This window comes from Salmo salar, chromosome 04, assembly GCF_965601325.2.
Source record: "Salmo salar chromosome 04, fSalSal1, whole genome shotgun sequence".
Lineage (NCBI taxonomy): Eukaryota > Metazoa > Chordata > Actinopteri > Salmoniformes > Salmonidae > Salmo > Salmo salar.
In genome coordinates this window covers 24273711-24296599 of record NC_138294.1, presented here as the reverse complement: position 1 = coordinate 24296599, position 22889 = coordinate 24273711, and the positions used below count along the sequence as shown (strand labels likewise).

Here is a 22889-nt window from a genome sequence, read left to right as displayed (position 1 = left end):
GGATACCACGAAAAAGGGGTAAAAGAAGAAAACATAATTATATATTTTTTTAATGATGGGTTTGACTGTGGTTAACATTTTATAATATGTCAAGTTTCTGTGTGTACAGCAAAGAGTTTCTTATATAAATCTTTATGCTTTTCTGTTCAATTTGTGTTTACAGTCCATGAGTACCTGCTGATATCCGGTGTTGCTGGCGGGAGAGACTGGACCTCTGAATCGGCTAGTCACAAATCCTGGCCCCGGATCAGAACCCTGGATCAGGAGCCGTCGCTCTTCTTTCCTGAGTCAGAACCAGGACCGAACCGCGAGGGACAGAGACTCCACCACCACACAGAACACAACCAGTGGACAAGGGGACTGAACAACCACAATCATCGTGGTCATCAGAGAGACGGAGGGCCCAGTCAGGGATCCAGTCTGCAGCCCAGACCCTTCTCTTCACAGTCTCAGGGCAATGATGAAGCAGGGCCTGGGGCTGATAGAGATAGACCCTCCTGTTCCTATGATACAAACACTACAGTATCCATGATGAACAGAGCAGGTCACCCTGGGCTTCAGCCTTCACAGAGAGTGGTGGGAGACCCCCCTGATGGTAGTCTAACAGGAAGTCTTTCTCCTTCAGGATCTCATCTACTGCCTGGTGAATGGGTTTATAGAAGGCCTGGACCTGGGTCTAGCCTTCCTCAGCTACCTCATGGTTACCCCACCAATACAGACCGGGTCAGGATGGGTGTTCACCACAAGAGGTACTTATGCTATAACACAGCACACAATCCCAACAACACCCAAACAATGGCTAGAGGTCAAGGAGGGAGCTCAAATACTAACCACCTGGGGGTGGTGGCTCCTGCTTATACCTCTGGTGTCATTGGGTCACAACGTGGGAGGCCGAGCGTTAGGACGGACACCGACAAGCCGTACGCCTGCCCCACATGTGGGAAGTGCTTCGCCGAGGCGACCTATGTGAAGGAGCACCAGACCGTTCACACCAAGGAGAGGCCCTTCAAGTGTAAGCTGTGTTACAAGAGCTTCTCTTTCCGGAGTAACCTTATCAGACATAGGAGTGTCCACAGTGGGAAGAAACCTTTCAGCTGTACCCAGTGTCATATGCGCTTCTCCCACTCGTCCAACCTGAAGAGGCACCAGAAGGTCCACACAGGGGAGAACCCGACAGCTGCCCCCAGTGTGAGAACAGGTTCTCCCACCAGAACCAGCTGAAGATGCATCTGAAGGTCCACACCGGAGAAAGGCTGTTTGCCAGGAAGAGGTCCTCAGAAAGGAGCTACCTCAGGATACACTAGCAGAAAAACAATTCCACTCGATAGCTTCTGATGTTTATATCAAACCCTGCATTAAAGACAAAGATTAATTTTCATTGTCAGCAGAAAAGATCCACAGACGCATTTCAAATAACTAGAGTAGCAGATTTCAGTTCAATTCATTTCAATATATACTACTGCATTCAGACATTGTGTGATATATAAGCCTAAAAAGTCTGTTACATATTGTGTTTCTACTGTGTAGGCTATATTATGTTCACAAATGCCTATCTTATCAAGTTCATGCTGATTTTTTTGTTGAGACATTACAATGCATTCATCGTAAGAAAGCTGGGTAAGACAACCACAACACAGTCATAGAAAATCCATTTTTCCTCAAAGTACTTAGTGTCTTCAGAAAGTATTAGCACCCCTCGACTTTTTCCACATTTTGTTCCGTTACAGACTACATTTTTCATTGATTCAATGTCAAAGTGGAAATGTGTTTTTCGAAATTGTCTTAAGTCAATAAGTATTCAACCCATTTATTATGGCAAGCCTAAATAAGTTCAGGAGTAAAACTGTGCTTAACAAATCACATACATTTTATAGACTCATTCTGTGTTCAATAATAGGGATTAGCATGATTTTTCAATGACTACCTCATCTCTGTACCCCTCACATACAATTACATGTAAGGCCCCTCAGTTGAGCAGGTCATTTCAATCACAGATTCAACCACAAAGACCAGGGAGATTTTCCAATGCCTCGCAATGAAGGGCACCTATTGGTGGATGGATTTTTTAAAAAGCAGACATTGAATATCTGTTTGAGCATGGTTTGGTTATTAATTACATTTTGGATGGTTTATCAATACACCCAGTCACTACAAAGATACAGGCATCCTTCCTAACTCAGTTGCTGGAGAGGAAGGAAACCGCTCAGGGATTTCACCATAAGGCCAATGATAACTTTAAAACAGTTACAGAGAGTAATGGCTGTGATAGGAGAAAACTGAGGATGGACCAACAGCATTGTAGTTACTCCACAATACTAACCTAATTAACAGAGTGAAAAGAAGGAAGCCTGTACAGAATAAAACTATTCCAAAACATGCATCCATGCAACAAAGCACTAAAGTAATACTGCAAAAAATGTGGCAAAGCAATTCACATGTTATATTTGGGGCAAATCCAATAAAACACATTACTGAGTACCACTCTCCATATTTTCAAGCATAATGGTTGCTGCATCATGTTATGGGTATGCTTGTAACCGTTAAGGACTGGGGAGTTTTTCAGGATAAAAAAAACTAACAGAATGGAGCTAAGCACAGGCAAACCCCTAGAGGAAAACCTGGTTCAGTATGCTTTCCACCAGACACTGGGGGATTAATTCACCTTTCAGCAGGAGAATAACCCAAAAATATAAGGCCAAATCTACACTGAAGTTGATTACCAAGACGACAGTGAATATTCCTGAGTGGCCGAGTTACAGTTTTGACTTAAATCTACTTGAAAATCTATGGCAAGACCTGAAAGGGGTTGTCTAGGAATGATCAACAATCAATTTGACAGAGCGTTAAGAATTTTGAAAAGAATAATGGTCAAATGTTTCACAATCCAGGTGTGCAAAGCTCTTCGAGATGTACTCAGACTCACAGCTGTAATCACTGCCAAAAGGTGATTCTAACACCTATTGACTCAAGGGTGTGAATACTTATGTAAAAGACATTTCTTTATTTCATTAATACATTTGCAAACACTTCTAAAAAACGTTTTCACTTTGCTATTATGGGGTAATGTGTGTATATCGGTGAGAAAACAAATGTATTTAATCCATTTGGAATTCAGGTTATAACACAACAAAATGTGGAATACTTCAAGGGGTATAAATGCTTTCTGAAGGCGCTGTATCAGCAAAATCTGTGCTAGTAGGAAGAGACATTTAAACGTTTGGGTGGTGGGTGGGTGGGAGGGGCACTGTGGGATTCATTTAAGGTACTCTTTGAAGAGATAGGGTTTTAGGCGTTTTTGGAAGATGGGCAGGGACTGCTGTCCTAGCTTCAAGGGGACACTTGTTCCACCATTGGGGTGCCAGGACAGAGAAGAGCTTCTGACTTGGCTGAGTGGGAGCTGATCCCCCGTAGGGGTGGGACGGCCAAGAGACCTGAGGTGGCTCAGGTTCGGGTGTAGGGTTTTCGCATAGCCTGTCATGACGTTGTCCTGTGGGTAAGGTTTATGACGCCCCCATAAATACCTTTCTCCCCTCTCTCTCTTGACTCTACTGAAGGACTCTTGAATAGCCTTTGTTAAACATAGAGAGCCTGGGAACATCAAACGGTGGGGGGAAAGGAACCATATTTCGGTAATCCAACCAGTGGAAAATATGCGTTGGTACTTAATGAATATGATGTGTGTTCGGTTGTTATCTGAGACATTATGACGTGAATGTGTAGACTTTCTAGTTATCAGATTCACATGGAATTGTTGTGTAATTTAAATGTTTAAATATAAAACAATTTGTGAAAAGATTAAATGTAATTTTAGCTTCCAAATGAGAGAATTGAGTTTTCATAAGGTTTTCACTCAAACCCAACCCCCTTTCCTTTGTGTAACCAGCCGTCATGTCAGCTGTCACGTCCTGACCATAGTAAGATGTTATTTTCTATGGTAGAGTAGGTCAGGGCGTGACAGGGGGTGTTTTGTGTTTTTCTATGTTTTGTATATCTATGTTTAGGTTCTAGTTTTTCTATTTCTATGTTGTTTTTTGGGGATGATCTCCAATTAGAGGCAGCTGGTCCTCGTTGTCTCTAATTGGAGATCATACTTAAGTAGGGTTTTTTTCCACCTGCGTTTGTGGGTAGTTGTCTTCTGTTTAGTTTATGTACCTGACAGAACTGTGCGCTTTCGTTTTTCTCTTTGTTATTTTTCCTTTAGTGTTTTGAGTTATAATAAATACTCATCATGAGCAATCAACATGCTGCGCTTTGGTCCCCTCTCTACGACAGCCGTTACATCGGCACCGTCCACCAGGGACGTTTTCTGTATGACATAATTTGCATTCAGTGTATATTTGCATTCAGTGTATATGTCATTCTGTGTGATTATTTAGGTATTTAGTAAATAAATAATGAAACCCAATTTTGTATTGCTGATTCAACTTGTTAGCCAGGGTTCATGAAGATAACCAAGAATTTACAACTTTCAGATGAGATTGATGTAAAATATTACTAGGTCTTTAAGAGTATGCGGAAGATAACAACTCTATAAACACTCTTTCGTGGTGCTCCGACTTTCTAGTTAATTACATTTACATGATTAGCTCAATCAGGTAATATTAATTACAGAGAAAGGATTTTATAGAATAGCATGTCATATCACTTAATCCGGCATAGCCAAAGACAGGAGAACACGTCAAAATGGTTTAGTCAGGTTTGTCTGATGACTTGACTTTCTATAGCTGACTTATTTACCCACATCATCATATTTATTTACTATGATGGATTTAATAGATACAGCAACATTCCTCAGTCACTTTGGGAGGTGGCAAAACCTTTTTTGAGAGGAAACTCTCATTTGCCTCACATCTTAATTAAAACTCGCAATAAAAAAATAGTAGACTTTGAAAAACATTACTCTGTTTGAAAATGAGCAGAAACAAATGTTTACAGAGCAAAAGGGGAAGATTTTAGCAATGCTAAAACATGAGTATAACACCTTACTACGATCTAATTTATAATGCATCGCACAAAAGTAACATACTATTCTGAGGGGAGAATGATAGTAGACTTTTGGCTGCAAGGCTTAAGCAAAATGAAGCCTTCTCTTGTATCAATACAATTCAAACACCATCTGGTAAGATGTCACATGACCCAGCAGAAATTAATGATTCGATTAGGGAATTTTATTCCCAATTATATATGTCAGAGGAGGACCCTGATCATAGTAAGATGACACATTTCTTAACATTGGACCGTCCCAAACTCAATAGAGGGCAATCTGAATTCCATGATTCCCCACTTGGTCATAATGAACTCAGGAGTGCATTAACATCTATAAGAAGAGGAAAATCACCAGGGCTTGATGGTTTTCCTCCTGAGACCTTTCTTGAAATATGGGATATTGTCAGGCCACTAATTCTTGGTTCCATCAATCATGCATTAAAACATGGTACATTCCATAGAGACCAATACACATCACTGATTACAGTTTTGCTAACAAAAGGGCAAATCTCCCCTAGACTGTAAAATGTATAGGCCCTTAAGCTTTATCACACCTGAGCTCAAGCTGTTTGCAAAAGGTACTTGCCATTAGATTGGAACTGCTTGTAGGAAATCTAAATAACGGTTTATAAAGGGTTGTTTAGCTTCTGACAATATTAGACATCTATTCCATATCATATATACAGTTGAAGTCGGAAGTTTACTAACACTTAGGTTGGAGTCATTAAAACTAGTTTTTCAACCACTCCACAAATTTCTTGTTAACAAACTATAGTTTTGGCAAGTCGTTTAGGACATCTACTTTGGCACTGACACAAGTAATATTTATATTGTTTACAGACTGATTAAGTGAAATAATCTCAATTCCAGTGGGTCAAAAGTTTACATACAGTAAGTTGACAGTGCTTTTAAACAGCTTGGAAAATTCCAAAAAATAATGTCATGGCTTTAGAAGCTTCTGATAGGATAATTGACATAATTTGAGTCAATTGGAAGTGTACCTGTGGATGTATTTCAAGGCCTACCTTCAAACCCAGTGCCTCTTTGCTTGATATCATTGGAAAATCAAAAGAAATCAGCCAAGACCTCAGAAAAAACATTGTAGACCTCCACAAGTCTGGTTCATCCTTGAGAGCAATTTCCAAATGCCTGAAGGCACCACGTTCATCTGTACAAACAATAATACGCAAGTATAAACACCATGGGACCACGCAGCCGTCATACCGTTCAGGAAGGAGACGCGTTCTGTCTCCTAGATGAACGTACTTTGGTGCGAAAATTGCAACTCAATCCCCGAACAGCAGCAAAGGACCTTGTGAAGATGCTGGAGGAATCAGGTACAAAAGTATCTATATCCACAGTAAAACGAGTCCTATATCGACAACCTGAAAGGCCGCTCAGCAAGGAAGAAGCCACTGCTCCAAAAGCACCATAAAAAAAAGACAGACTACGGTTTGCAACTGCACATGGGGACAAAGATCGTACTTTTTGGAGAAATGTCCTCTGGTCTGATGAAACAAAAATAGAACTGTTTGACCATAATGACCATCGTTATGTTTGGTGGAAAAAGGGGGAGGCGTGCAAGCCGAAGAACACCATCCCAACCGTGAAACACGGGGGTGGCAGCATCATGTTGTGGGAGTGCTTTGCTGCAGGAGGGACTGTGCACTTCACAAAATAGATGGAATCACGAGGCAGGAAAATTATGTGGATATATTGAAGCAACATCTCAAGACATCAGTCAGGAACTTAAAGCTTGGTCGCAAATGGGTCTTCCAAATGAACAATGACCCCAAGCATACTTCCAAAGTTGTGGCAAAATGGCTTAAGGACAACAAAGTCAAGGTATTGGAGTGGCCATCACAAAGCCCTGACCTCAATTCTCTAGAAAGTTTGTGGGCAGAACTGAAAAAGTGTGTGCGAGCAAGGAGGCCTACAAACCTGACTCAGTTACACCAGCTCTGTCAGGAGGAATAGGCCAAAATTCACCCAACTTATTGTGAGAAGCTTGTGGAAGGCTACCCGAAATGTCTCACCCAAGTTAAACAGTATAAAGGCAATGCTACCAAATACTAATTGAGTGTACGTAAACTTCTGACCCACTGGGAATGTGATGAAAGAAATAAAAGCTGAAATAAATCATTCTCTCTACTATTATTCTGACATTTTACATTCTTAAAATAAAATGGTGATCTGAACTAACCTAAGACAGGGAATTTATACTAGTATTAAATGTCAGGAATTGTGAAAAGCTGAGTTTAAATGTATTTGGCTAAGGTGTATTTAAACTTCCGACTTCAACTGTATGAGTCAGACAATCACCCAGTCCCTGCTGCACTTTTTAGTTTGGATGCAGAAAAAGCCTTTGATAGTTCCATTCTAGCCTATCTGTAGTTTGTTTTGGAGTCCATTGGTTTTGGTATAGGATTTAAAAACATTGCATTCTGCACCCCAAGCATTTGTTACCAGACAGGAAACATTTCATCCAAGCCTTGATGTTTACAACGTTCCTCAAAACAAGGATGTCCATTATCACCAACGCTCTTTGCCCTGTCTTTAGAGCCCCTATCTCAAGTGATCAGATTGGACCCACTTATTTCACTCATCAATATTAAAAAGGTTTGCAGCATAAAGTCACTATGCCGATGACAATATTGTGTTTCTCAGACATCCCAAATTCCCTTCCACAGATTCTGAAATGTATTATTTTCAGTTTTCTTTCTGGATATAGAATGGGCTGACCCCAATTAGTCCACTGGTACATTTTTTGGTCGATAGGCTGTTGGTCAACCAAGATTATTTTTGTCGAGCAGTTTCAAATATATATATTTTTTTATAGGCACACAAGACACCTGTCTTATTCGCACCCATCTCAGTTGACTAATCCATTGCGGAGGCCCAGGGGATGGCACAGTCCAAGAAGAAGGGGAGTGTGGCTAAGATGCACAATGCATGTCTCTCTCTACAATGCGCTCTCTCCTGCAAATTTGTGCACAATCATTGTTTCATAACCAAATTGTTTGCGTTTGATTGTTAGTGTATATCAATTCCCCATTACAGTAGTATATTTACCGTTAATGGCTGTAATTTCTAATCTACAATTTTTGTTTGGTGGTTACATTCATTTATGTTAATACATTCAATAGCCTATATTATTATCCCAGTCTTTTATGTTCTCATTGTCGGAGTGGACACATTGTTTGCAGAGCGCACAACCTATGCTATACTTGTGGGAGACAAGTTTAGTTCATTTCATTCACAGGTTTTGTCAATTTAGTCATTGTCTTCTGTTTGGAGCGCTCCTGTCAATGTTGAGTAAGGACGTGCACCTGATTAAGCATAGAACTAGGCCTATGGGCTACCTGGCCTGCAAGCAAATGTAGACATATGAATGTGCCTATTTGTGGATCTGATAGTATTTCTGATTGGCTTAAAGCACCACCACTAATGAGCTATGGAGCTTCTCAAAGCATGTTTTCTTCACCTCAAACAGCAAGCAAACAAAGTCTGTTTTTACATGCACTGAGAATGACAATAGTTCTTCAATGTATTTGGAAAAAAAAATCCAGCTCTCTCCCTTTAGACAACAACTTAGCGTGAAAGGTTAAAATGTAATTCTCTGATCCGGTGGAAACGTCATAAAATAGGCCTACCTGATTACTTCTTATCCCTTGCTCAAATAGCCTACAGCTGTGTGTCACGAGAATTTTCTATCCCAATGATAATAACTAACAATCAATAAGCTTTGACTAATCCCCAAGGTTTGTAAGACACTGGGTTAATAATAATTAGTCAAAGACTCAGCTTCTGCAAGAGGTCTGTACAGTTTATTCAGAGAACGTTCTGCAGTCCATTATACAAAGATATTCATTTTATGCTCACTCCCTCCACATACCTCCACACAAACAGTAGATATCCTACACACATACATACACACGAACAGTAGGTGAGTTGTATCCCTCCCCGGAGTTCTCACTACTGTTAATCACTACCAGGCGCAGTCCGTTCCAGTCCCCCGAGATTAGAGGAACCTTGAGAGGTACTCCCTGTCCTCTCATAAGTTTCTCAAAGTTCTCGCTAGGTCGGGTCAAACACAGTCTAATTGTTCTCGATATTTTCTTAGGCACACACATACACACATACATTTCTCTTCCTTCCGGGTCTCTACTAAACCTTATGAGACTTACGTTTAGTACTTTAATTATTCATTATACATGCTACATAAACGACTAATTACTAATTAGTTACGTTTCAGGGTGGGATTCTTTAATCATTACCTTTAAACATATAATTCCCTTATCACTGTGTCTGTCTCAAGCTCATTGACGCAAGAGACTCTAAGGGCCCCAAATATTTTAAATAATGTTACAACTTTGCTAGCACGGGCTTCGGGCTGGACCCAAGTTAATATACTGAACAAAAATATAACTGCAACATGCAACAATTTCAAAGATTTTACTGAGTTACAGTTCATATAAGGAAATCAGTCAATTTAAATAAATTCATTAGACCCTAATCTATGGTTTTCACATGACTGGGCAGGGAGGCAGCCATGGGTGGAGCCAGGCCCAGCCAATCAGAATTCGTTTTTCCATGGTTACACATGGTCTGCGGTTGTAAGGCTGGTTGGACGTGATGCAAAGTTCTCTAAAACAACGTTGGAGGCAGCTTATGGTAGAGAAATGAGCATTCAATTCTCTGGCAACAGCTCTGGTGGACATTCCTGCAGTCAGCATGGTGGATGGATAATCTTGGCAAAGGAGAAATGCTCCTGGTTCGAGTCCAGGCTCTGTCGCAGCCGGGCCGCGACTGAGAGACCCATGGGGCGACGCACAATTGGCCCAGCGTCTTCCGGGTTAGAGGAGGGTTTGGCCTGGCCGGCATGTCCTTGTCCAATCGCACTCTACCGACTCCTGTGGCGGGCCGGGTGCATGCACGCTGACACAGTTGCCAGGTGTACAGTGTTTCCTCCGACACATTGGTGCGGCTGGTTTCCGGGTAAAGCGGCATTGTGTCAAACAGTGCGGCTTGGCTGTGTTTCGGAGGACGCTTGGCTCTCGACCTTCGCCTCTCCCGAGTCCGTACAGAAGTTGCCTCGATGGGACAAGATTGTAACTACCAACTGGATACCACGAAATTGGCGAGAAAAAAACCCAAAAATGTAGAAATAAAAGTATGGAGAAATGCTCACTAACAGGAATGTAAACAAATTTGTGCACAGAATTTGAGATAAATAAGCTTTTGGAGCGTATAAAATATTTTTAGGATATTTTATTTTAGAAGATGGAACAAGGGACCAACACTTTACATGTTGAGTTTATATTTTTGTTCAGTGTAGCTAAAAATGCTAAAATTGTCTGTGATGACATTTTAAATTGCTACCTTTGGGTTTGTTTTTGCATTAAGTAACCATACCAAACGTAACACATCATACTAATTTGTGTGTTCCGTATTTACATTTACTATGTTACGTCTAGTCTATGAGAGCAGGCTGCTCACATAGTCTTAATATTAACCCCTACAGAATTAAGCATTTCTTGCAGTAAAATTATACATCAAAAGTACATTTTGACTTTGGAACCTGAATGGAGAAATATAGTTAAATACTGTCTGTAGAGGTGTTATTTTTTTTAGCATCATAAAAGCTGATAGGATTTAAAACACGTTTCAAAAAACAAATAAAGTAACACCTCACGGCACAACGCCTCACCCCTATGTGACCTACTTGTGTTTGTACTTACATGTATGTACATGTTAATGTTTTTAAACGTATGTAAATTGTTAAGACTTGTCTGTAATGTATTTTTCCTTATGTGTCAGACACCATTAAGACTAGCTGTCGCCATTGGCGTTGGCTAATGTGGATCCTAATAAATCACATAAAAAATATGCATCCAAGCCGAACTGAAATCTTATCAGAAACATGTGAAAACGACCAAACTGCTTTCTATTTCCTTACAACCGGTCAAACGGATGTCATTTGGAAATTTTGCACAGAAAATGTTTTTGATTTTGCATTTTCTTCCTGGCCAATAAACGTCATTGCTCAGCGAAAGAAGTAGAGATGTCAGTGAAAACTTCACCCATTGAAACATTAATTCCATCATTTATGCCATTCTGTTGAGCAAGGGTTTATTTCGTCTTCTAGGGCAACATATCAAAATCAAATCAAGTTTAGGTCACATACACATTTTTAGCAGATGTTATTGTGGGTGTAGCGAAATGATTGTAATATGACAGGAGACAAGCTACATGTATATCATTATACGTTGACTAACAAATAGCCTACAAAAATGTCGGAAATGATAAGCAGAAACATATCTAAATTAGGCAACAACAACAAAAAAATGCAGCCCCTGTCAAAATCGTTTCGCCACCTTTTTATATTTGCGGGTTAGGTTCGGGTGCAGGCCTCCGATTTTCACGTTATCACATATAGTCGGGCGGTTGCAGATAAGTTATTAGCAATTGGGGGTGCGGGTGAACAAACGGCTTAACCACACAAGACCAGCGAGCGTCCCCTTTTCATTTAACCACACCCTTTGAGCTATGACGCCAAACCAATAACACCGTTTCTCTTCTGTGTAAACGGAAGTGAACATTTCCACGTTAGCATTTTTATTGTTGTTATTTAGACGTTTATTTACACCATGGAACTCAAAATATAACTCATTTAACTGCACAGCATTACATACTTAGGCCATGTAGTCTTTAATTCGCGTTGGATAGAGGACTTGGTTGATACATGTTATCTAGCTAGGTAACGCTAACTAGCTGCTAACAATGGCTAACTGTATGGTTTTTCACACTCAAATAGCCTCGATCATGGAGGTGCTAGCAAATGCAGCCGTGGCAGAGATTTGTAAACTCGTAGACGACGACTATGCAGTGTTTCGTTTGGAAATGTCTCAAAGCCAGAAAGAAAACAGGGGATTGCGGAGGAAACTACAGCTACTGGAACTGAAGGTGGCACGGGAGCGCATACTACCCAGTCGTCCCAGCAGTGTCAAGATCCTTGACCGATACAGAAGCATAGCAAGAGGTACGTTTCCCGGAAGGCAGAGCCTGTCGCAGTTCATATATAGTTTAATGCCAGTCTCCCATTTCCTCTCTGCACACGTGTTTATATGTGTTACCCAGAATTGGGTCTTGGTCAGTTTTTGAATAGTGTACAGTAATTCCTCTGATTACTTATCTTGCGCAAAGACATATCATATTCTAGCCAGATTCTTGATTTACTGCATTTCCTATTATTTACTCAATGAAAACAATGATGCATGGAACATCATACATTAATCGATAAATAGTATATTAAGAAGTTATGAGAGGTTACCTTACATCCATGTCAAAACTGTCAATAGTGTACAATATACCACTGAACATTGACAGTAGCTTACCTAACCACCTCTTCTGCCCCAATCACTCTCAGGTGAAGGACATCTCACTGGAGGCCACAGGAGCTTTGTGAAGCCAGCAGGACAAAATAGATGGGGAGATGACCAACCAATCACTGTTGATGAAGAGAGTGGAACCTCAACCCAGGAAGTTATCGTGATAGAGGTTAGTGTAATAGTGTTGCATTAACAATTACAGTTACTTTGTAAATCAAACGTGTCCCATTTATTTCAGAAAGGCTCCCCTCGGCTATTCACTTGCTTACATCCTTATTTATCTGCCATAGGGGAGCTTGTGAGACTTCCCTACGACATTGTTATCCAATTAAGAGTCAGTGGCCTACATTGGGTGTACAATTTCCAATTACAGCATTATTTAATCTGCAGTTATTCTTTTGCTATGTATTCTGTTGCCAATAATATTTACACTGAACAAAAATATAAATGCAACATGTAAACTGTTAGTCCCATGTTTCATGAGCTGAAATAAATTCGCTCTCAAATTTTGTGCACATATTTATTTAGATCCCTGTTAGTGAGCATTTCTCTTTTGCCAAGATAATCCATCCACTTGACAGGTGTGGCATATTGAAATAAATTCATTAGGTCCTAATCTATGGATTTCACGACTGGAAATACAGATCTGGTCACAGATACCTTTAAAAAAAATGGGCCTCGGGATCTCATGACAAAATCTTTGTGCATTCAAATTTCCATCGATAAAATGCAATTGGTGTTCGTTGTCCATAGATTATGCCTGCCCATACCATAACCCCACCATGGGGCACTTTGTTCACAACATTGACAGAAAACCGCTCGCCTCACGATGCCATACACATGGTCTGCGGTTGTGAGGCTGGTTGGACGTACTGCCAAATTCTCCAAAACAACGTTGGAGGTGGCTTATGGTAGAGAAATTAACATTTCATTCTCTGGCAACAGCTCTGGTGGACATTCCTGCAGTCAGCATGCCAATTGCATGCTCCCTCAAATCTTGAGTCATCTGTGGCATTGTGTGACAACTGCACATTTTAGTGACCTTTTATTGTCCCCGGCACAAGGTGAACCTGTGCAATGACACCTGTCAAAAGGATGGATTATTTTGGCAAAGGAGAAATGCTCACTAACAGGGATGTAAACACATTTGTGCACCACATTTGAGAGAGAGAAGCTTTTTGTGTGTATGGAACATTTCTGGGATATTTTATTTCCGCTCATGAAACATGGGACCAACACTTTACATGTCGCTTTCATATTTTTGTCCAGTGTATATCAGTACACTCAAAACAACCTAATACAAAAATTATTTTCAATCAAATAAGCCACATGTAGCAAATAAGGCATAGCCATTTTTGTTAACCAAATTCGACACGCATTGAACTCCATATAAAAACTCCACACTTAGTGAGCAAAAAAAGAAACAAAATGGCCACTTATCCCTTTCGCGTCGCCTCTTCCTCTCTACTTCAAGTCGCCATGAAGCCGTCACATACATTGTGGGAGGCACTATTTGTCAAGCAATCATTAGGGGGTTTTTGTTTGACCCACGCAAATGTGGCCAAATAAGGAACTAAGTTCGCAATATTTCAAAGATGCAAATGTAAAGTGATATGAGACGTCTCTAATTGTACACGCGTTATGTTTCCAGTTTGAGTGTGTGATATGGGGTTATATAAAAGTTTATTTTGACATTCATACAGACAAACTTTTAGAAACAATAGCAGCTATTTGGACACTGCCATTTTGATCTGGGCCTTGTTGTTGGAAAACCACTATAGTGCCTGACTTTTGGCTGTGGCAGATGCACCTCCCGATTTCACTTCTCGACTTACGTCTAGTGGGTTGCTTACCACTCAAACAAGCCCATTGTTGCCTAATGCACCATGAAAGTTGTACTTTCTTGTTCCTTGTTTTGTAGGTTAATAATTTGCATCGTGAAATTCATAAAACGCAGTCATATAAGACATAAAAATGTGTTTCCGAGTGAATTTAGTTACCATATACCGGTTTTCAACTTATTTGACGGTCAAGAAGCACTAAGCCGAAAAGTTAGAACTGTTTAATTAGAACTACAACTCCCACCAGCTGTACGAGTCTTTGTCTTTCAACAGTTTGCCGGTCTACAAAAACATATTTTTTTGCCTTTTAAAAAAAGTACTGGCTGGCAACATTCAGTAAAAAGGTTCCAGTGTAATCTAATATAAAATACATAAAACTGACTGTAACTAACAGGGTTTTATTGTCCTGTGAGTCCTCAACTCGTGCAAGCATGCTAACAAGGCTGCTGAGTTGTAGTTCAAATGAGACTTTTCTAACTTTCGCCAATGTGTCTTCTTGAGCGTCAAATGTTTTCGGATTTGATCAAATGAATACGAATACCATTTTATATTTAACTTATGACCGCGTTTTCATGAATTTGATGATATAAGCTTGAAGCCCATTCAAAAACCATATGGGACTGGAAACAGGAAGTAGGCAGGACTTTCATAATAACCTCCTCTCTTCTTGTGTCAGTCTCCAGATGCTGCAGGTCCTGGGGTCAAGCTGGAGAGGTCTGAAGGAGAGGAGGACCCACAACACAGCAGAGACAACCAGACTGGAGTGGCACCCCCTGTAGCCACGGAGGACCTCACCACCACCCCAGTGCAGCCCAGGAGCGGACGCAGCATCACGGAGGTCAGTGGAACGCCGAACACCGTCCTCAAGTCAGAGGCAGATACAAAGACTTTAACGGTGCTGGAGCGACTGGGCTGTCCTCCTCCCCCCCGCTCAGAGTATTTACTTCACGGTAACCTGAGCCCGAGGACAGTTCTGTCCCATCGGGAATCAGGTGACGCGTTACAGACTGGCAATGATCCATCCTGTTCATATGTTACAGAGATGATACCTGGTGTCATGCCTGTGGGTCTAGATAAACAGACTAATCCAATGAGAGGAGACTGGAACCGGTACAGTAATAGTATATACTCTGAAGGGTGCCTAGATAAGAAAGGAGAGGGTCTGGTCGTAGATGAGATGACTGTGAAAGTGGAGGGCGATGCTCCTCTGACATGGAATCCAGACGAAACTCACTTAGGAGAACGACACTCACAGGGCAACACCGGTGACTTCTTAGACTACAGGGAAAGCTTAGAGACAAATCTAAATGTCGTGACCCACTCCCCTTTACACATATTAAGGGAATGCGACCCAGTGTCCAAGTTGATGGGGCCTTCTGATTCGCACGGCCGCATCCTTTTCGATCAGGTATTGAACTCAAACGACAGGGCTAGAGCCCAGGCTCAAGGAGGGGGAGGAAAGTCAGGCAATACTAAAGAGAAACGGTTCCTCTGCATGTTCTGTAACAAAGGCTTCAGCTGCCTCCAGAAGGTGGAGATGCACCAGAGGGTCCACACAGGGGAGAAACCCTTCAGCTGTACCCAGTGTCATATGCGCTTCGCTGAGGCTGGAAACCTGAAGAGGCACCAGAGGGTCCACACAGGGGAGAAACCGTTCAGCTGCCACCTTTGCCAGGCCGGTTTCTCCCACTCATTCAACCTGAAAAGGCACCAGAGGGTCCACACAGGGGAGAACACTACAGCAGCCCCAGTGTGAGAAGAGATTCTCCCACCAGCACCAGCTGAAGATCCACCTGAAGGTCCAAACGGGAGAGAGGCCCTTTGCCTGTACGCACTGCGGGAAGAGGTTCTCAGAGAGGAGATACCGCAGGATACACCAGCAGAAAAACCATCCCACTCGATAGCCTCTGACGTTTAGATCAAACCCTGCATTAAAGAGAAACTATAATTTTCATTGTTGTCAGCAATACATATCCACAGATACATTTGGAATAACGAGAGTAGCAGATTTCAATGTTAAATATTTCTGAGTAGAATATTGCATCCAGACATTATGATATAAGGTATATACACTGAGTGTACAAAACATTAGAAACACCTGCTCTTTCCATGACAGACTGACCAGGTGAATCCAGGTGAAAGCTACGATCCTTTATTAATATCACTTGTTATCACCATTTCACAATATCACCATTTCAATCAGTGTAGATGAAGAGGAGGAGACTGGTTAAAGGAGGATTTTTAAGCCTTGAGACATGAATTGTGCGTGTGTGCCATTCAGAGGGTGAACCCGTACGACAAAAGATTTAAGTGACTTTGAACGGGGTATAGTCGTATGTGCCAGGTGCACCGGATTGAGTGTTTCAAGAACTGCAACGCTGCTGGGTACGACAAAAGATGCTCAACAGTTTCCCGTATGTGGGAAGCATTGGAGTCAACATGGGCCAGCGTCCCTGTGGAACGCTTTCGGCACCTTTTAGATTCCATTCCCCGACGAATTGAGGCTGTTCTGAGGGCAAAATGGGGTGCAACTCTATATTAGGAAGGTGTTCCTAATGTTTTGTACACTTAATGTATATGCCTAAAAAGTCTGTTACATAGTGTTTTTACAGTGTAGCCTATATGATGGTCAGTTTCATTACTTCCATTCAACTACTTAATTTGAATAAGTTCATGCTTACACGTGTATGTGTGGTTTTCATGTGGTGTATTTAAAACTTCTTTGTATAATAAACACAAAATGGGACTTTTCATTGAAACTCTTTAGTATACATCTGATTTCTCCATACACTGACAGCAGTTATAACCAATATACACTTACTAAATATACCTACACATACTCGCACACTAACAAGCACGTCAAAATAGTTCAGTCAGGTTTGTCTGACTTATCATAGCTGACTCATTTATCCACAACATAATGATGTCCACCATGATGGGTTTAACAACAATGAAGTCATTCTGTAACTACAGTATAGGACTCAAACGTAGTGGGGATGGGTAAACACTCCATGTTGAAAGTGTGTTTATCTCCGTGTGTACGTACCTGAGGGAGTGTATGTCAGTGTAATTTGTATCACCTCTCTCTTCCAGGAGGAGGAGGGTCTGGAGGTGCTGCTTGTGAAGGAGGAGGGTCTGGGGAACCCTGAGAGGACCATGGTCATGGAGGACAACCAGACTACACCTCCTCCTGAACCCACAGAGGAACCAGCTGAGCAGCACAGGACCACACACAGTCTCACTGAGGTGAGTCCACTGTAAACTACTCTCTGAATGGTATTAGGTCAGGGCCCGTATCCACAAAGCCTCTCCATAGCAGGGGGCTCATATCATATTTCTTGATCCAACATCCTCTCACTCTGTATCTCTTAGTCAGTAGAAATGGAGGATGGGATGCCTGATCTGCTGCTAGTCAAAGAGGAGACAATAGAAGACAGACCAGAGAGCATTGACCTGCTGAGTGGACTAAAGATGGGTGGGCAAGGTAAGGGAGAAATACATATAGCACATTTTCTTCTGCCAGGTGGTGCCACTCCTACGAGACGCTAGTTCCTCATAGTACCGGTGTCAATCCAAGTACCAATCCCATTTAGCAAACTCCAGAAAGTGCTGTGGTCAGATGACATGAAAATAGAGCTCTTTGGCCACGCACACCAGTGGTGGGTTTGATGTTGAGAAACAGAAGCATATGATGGTGGATCTTTGATGTTATGGGGGTATTTAGCTTCCTTTGGTCCTGGGGCCCCTGTTAAGGTCAACAGCATCATGAACCTTACGAAGTCCCAGGACATTTTTGCCAAAAACCTTGAATTGAAGAGGGCAGTCCATAAGCACAGACGAAGGATATCAAGGATCTGAAAAGATTCTGTATGGAGGAATGGTCTAAGATCATTCCCAATGTGTTCTCCAATCTCATAAAACATTTTAGAAAAAATCTCTGCGTCGTTATCCTCGCAAGGGGAGGGTGCTGGACTATTGAAAACAGGTGCCAATTAACTTTGACGCTTATAAGATTTTTTTGTATTACTTGTTAAACAAAATCTCTGACCAATTGTGTTATTATAAAATATAATTTTCCCAATTTTTTGAGCATATAATAAAGCTCAGTATTTTTATTATATAGTCTTTTTTGCTTATATTTATCAAGGGTGCCAATAATGAGGTGACTACATATTAGAACATAATATTGGATGTTCACTAATAATCATTCAAGGTTTATAACAAGATGTCCATTCAATAGTACATGACATCAGAAAAACAATAGCATAGCAATAGTCCGTTGCTATGCTATTGTAGGCCGGTCAAAATTTTGCAAGTTCGAGCAACAGCCCGAGCAACAGCCCTAGCAACGGAAGCTAGAACTCATGGAATCCCATTGTGATGCTGCGGGACACTATTTGACATGACATGCTCACCCATACAATTATTTTTTTCTTTCATGGTAATAAAATGTCAATTCATAATGATTTACAGCAGAAAAACATCTCTACCATATGGCTCAAATGTTGGACGATTTACTCAGAGAATTTAGTATAATTAGAGTGAATAGAATGCCATCACGGCTATGGTCAAAAAGTAGTCACTGCTAATAGATATACCTCAATGTGAATAGTGATGCACCTGGCTATCCTTTTTTTATTCATTCATAAAATGAAATCAATACAACTTATGTTTACATACATTGTGTGTTTTTGTATGAACTTCACCAGGTAATTGACTTAAAATCTCCATATGTAGAGTTCTCTGCCATGTTTGTAGAGTCATTTTTTTAACCTCTTCCTGCAGGTGGTTGGCTGGAGGCTAACAGAGGAGACTGGGTGGCCATCTTGGATTCCCAAACTCAGACAGGTGCAGCTAAGGGCCCAGGGGACAACATCACTGAGCAGGCTAGGACCAGAGGTGACATAGTGGAGGACAGTGGATGGGACAGCGTCCTCACCTCTGGGCTGGGGAACAACACTGTTAACCACAACCAGAAACAGACAGTGGAACACAAAACAACATCCGGATTTAGTCTCCATGACAACAGACTGGCTGAGACCAGGGCGAGGCGTAGATTTGGTCCACGGGGACAGGGAGGTGTCCGTATGCAGCTGGAGAGAACAGACACAGACTCGGCTAGCGATGCTCCGTCCTGCTCCTATAGTTGTGATTCAGAGAGACTGATGGCACCTCAGGTTACCCCCCTAACAGGTGCTGCCTTCAGCCTGCCTTCTATAGGATCTATCAACTGGAATATGGACCCTGCGACAACACAGACACTTCCTGGCCTTCATCCTCCTCACACTCTCCTAATGTTAAACCAGACCTCAGGCAATAGTGCCTCAACACTAAATGGCTACACAAGCCCATTGACAAATGACAGTAGTAGTATTAATGCTGTCAGTCGATCTGCTGGCAAAGAGAAGCGCTTCCCGTGTCCTTTCTGTGGGAAAGCCTTCAGTTTCCCTAAACAGGTGCAGATCCACCAGAGGGTCCACACAGGGGTAAAACCCTTCAGCTGTACCCAGTGTCACATGTGCTTCGCTCAGACTGGTGACCTGAAGAGGCACCAGAGGGTCCACACAGGGGAGAAACCCTACAGCTGCCCCCAGTGTGAGAAGAGGTTCTCCCGCAAGCACCAGCTGAATAGGCACCTGAAGGTTCATACGGGAGAGAGGCCATTCGCCTGTACGCAATGCAGGAAGAGGTTCTCAGAGAGGAGCAACCTCAGGATACACCAGCAGAAAGATCATTCCATTCTATGACATAGAAAGGAACCATATCACTCGATACCTTCTGAGGTTTAGATCAAACCCTGCATTAAAGAGAAAGAATAAGTGTCATTGTTGTCAGCAGAAAAGATCCACAGATGCATTTGGAATGACATTTCAGTGTTGAATATTCCTCGGTAGAATATTGCATCCAGACTTTGTGATATACACTGAATGCACAAAACATTAAGAACACCTTCCAAATATTTATTTGCACCCCCCTCATTTTGCCCTCAGAACAGCCTCAACACGTAGGGGCATGGACTCTACAAGGTGTCGAAAGCGTTCCATAGGGATGCTGGCCCATATTGACTCCAATGCCTCCCACAGTTGTGTCAAATTGTCTATGTTCTTTGGCTGGTGGACCATTCTTGATACATATGGGAAACTGTTGAGCGTGAAAAACCCAGTAGCATTGCAGTTCTTGACACAAACTGTTGCGCCCGGCACCTACTACAATACCCCGTTCAAAAGCGCTTAAATCATTTGTCTTGCCCATTCACCCTCTGAATGGCACACAAACACGATCCATGACTCAACTGTCTCAAGGCTAAAAATCCTCCTTTAACCAGTCTCCTCCCCTTCATCTACACTGATTGAAGTGACGACAATAAGAGATCATATTTCTTTCACCTAGTTAGTCTGTCATGGAAAGAACAGGTGTTCATAATGTTTTGTACACAGTGTATAAGTCATTTATACACTGAACAAAAATATAAAACGCAACATGCAACAATTTCAAAGATTTTACTGAGTTACAGAAATCAGTCAATTTAAATAAATGAATTAGGCCCTAATCTATGGATTTCACATGACTGGGCAGGGGTGCAGCCATGGGTGGACCTTGGAGGGCATCGGCCCAGCCAGTCAGAATTCGTTTTTTCCATACAAAAGGGCTTTATTACATACAGAAATATTCCTCAGCACCCCCTCAGACTATCCCGCAGGTGAATATGCCGGATGTCGAGGTCCTGGGCTGGCATGGTTACACAGTCTGCAGTTGTAAGGCTGGTTGGACGTACTGCCAAATCCTCTAAAACGACGGAGGCAGCTTATAATAGAGAAATGAACACTCAATTATCTGGCAACAGCTCTGGTGGATATTTCTGCAGTCAGCATGCCAATTGCACGCTCCCTCAACTTGAGACATCTGTGGCAGTGTTGTGTGACAAAACTGCTCATTTTAGAGTAGAGTTTTATTGTCCCAAGCACAAGGTGCATCTGTGTAATGATCATGCTGTTTAATCAGTTTCTTGATATGCCACTTGTCAGGTGGATAGATTATCTTGGCTAAGGAGAAATGCTCACTAACAGGGACGTAAACAAATGTATGTACAGAATGAGAGATAAGCTTTTTGTGTGTATGGAAAATCTCTGGGATCTTTTATTTCAGCTCATGAGACATGGTACCAACACTTTACATGTTGCGTTTATATTTTTGTTCAGTGTACATAAACTCAGCATTTTTTATTTTCTTTTTCAGGACCCTGGCTTTGATTTTTACCCTGATTTTTACGAATTAACTTAATTGTGAAGGGTTTAAACACTGTTTCCCATGCTTGTTCAATGAACTATTTACAATGAATGAACATGCACCTGTTGAATGGTCGTTAAGACAGTAACAGCTTACAGACGGTAGGCAATTAAGGTCACAGTTATGAAAACTTAGGACACTAAAGAGGCCTTTCTACTGACACTGAAAAACAAAAGAAAGATGCCCAGGGTCCCTGCTCATCTGCATGAACGTGCCTTAGGCATGCTGCGAGGAGGCATGAAGACTGCAGATGTGGCCAGGGCAATAAATTGCATTGTCCGTACTGCGAGAAGCCTAAGACAGCGCTACAGTGAGACAGGACGGACAGCTCATCGTCCTCGCAATGGCAGACCACGTGTAACAACACCTGCACAGGATCGGTACATCCGCACATCACACCTGCGGGACAGGTACAGGATGGCAACAAGAACTGCCCGAGGTACACCAGGAATGCACAATCCCTCCATCAGTGCTCAGACTGTCCGCAATAGGCTGAGAGAGGCTCGACTGAGAGCTTGTAGGCCTGTTGTAAGGCATGTCCTCACCAGACATCACTGGCAACAACGTCGCCTATGGGCACAAACCCACCGTCGCTGGACCAGACAGGACTGGCAAAAATTGCTCTTCACTGACGAGTTGCGGTTTTGTCTCACCCAGGGGTGATGGTCGGATTCGCGTTTATCGTCGAAGGAATGAGCGTTACATAGAGGCCTGTACTCTGGAGTGGGAACGATTTGGAGATGGAGGGTCAATCATGATCTGGGGCGGTGTGTCACAGCATCATCGGACTGAGCTTGTTGTCATTGCAGGCAATCTCAACGCTGTGCGTGACAAGGAAGACATCCTCCTCCCTCATGTGGTACCCTTCCTGCAGGCTCATCCTGACATGACCCTCCAGCATGACAATGCCACCAGCCATACTGCTCATTCTGTGCGTGATTTCCTGCAAGACAGGAATGTCAGTGTTCTGTCATGGCCAGCGAAGAGCCCGGATCTCAATCCCATTGAGGACGTCTGAGATCTGTTGGATCGGAGGGTGAGGGCTAGGGCCATTCCCCCCAGAAATGTCCGGGAACGTCCAGGTGCCTTGGTTGGAAGAGTGGGGTAACATCTCACAGCAAAAACTGGCAAATCTGGTGCAGTCCATGAGTAGGAGATGTACTTAATGCAGTTGGTGGCCACACCAGATACTGATTTAAGTTTGATTTTGACCCCCCCCCCCCTTTGTTCAGGGACACATTATTAAATTTCTGTTAGTCACATGTCTGTGGAACTTGTTCAGTTTATGTCTCAGTTGTTGAATCTTGTCATGTTCATACAAATATTTACACATGTTAAGTTTGCTGAAAATAAACACAGTTGACAGTGAGAGGACGTTTCTTTT

At 42.1% G+C, this 22889-nt stretch overlaps 1 protein-coding gene across 1 annotated transcript; it reads left to right on the top strand.

Moving 5' to 3' along the window:
- Positions 1-11392: 11392 nt before the first annotated feature.
- Positions 11393-22874, top strand: LOC123723705 (uncharacterized). Its single transcript, XM_014195019.3, has 6 exons — positions 11393-12028; positions 12416-12546; positions 14895-15056; positions 17312-17464; positions 17591-17702; positions 19004-22874. Exons 1-6 carry the CDS (start codon positions 11770-11772, stop codon positions 19963-19965), a joined length of 1779 nt encoding a protein of 592 aa, XP_014050494.3. The 5' UTR covers positions 11393-11769; the 3' UTR covers positions 19966-22874.
- Positions 22875-22889: the final 15 nt, after the last annotated feature.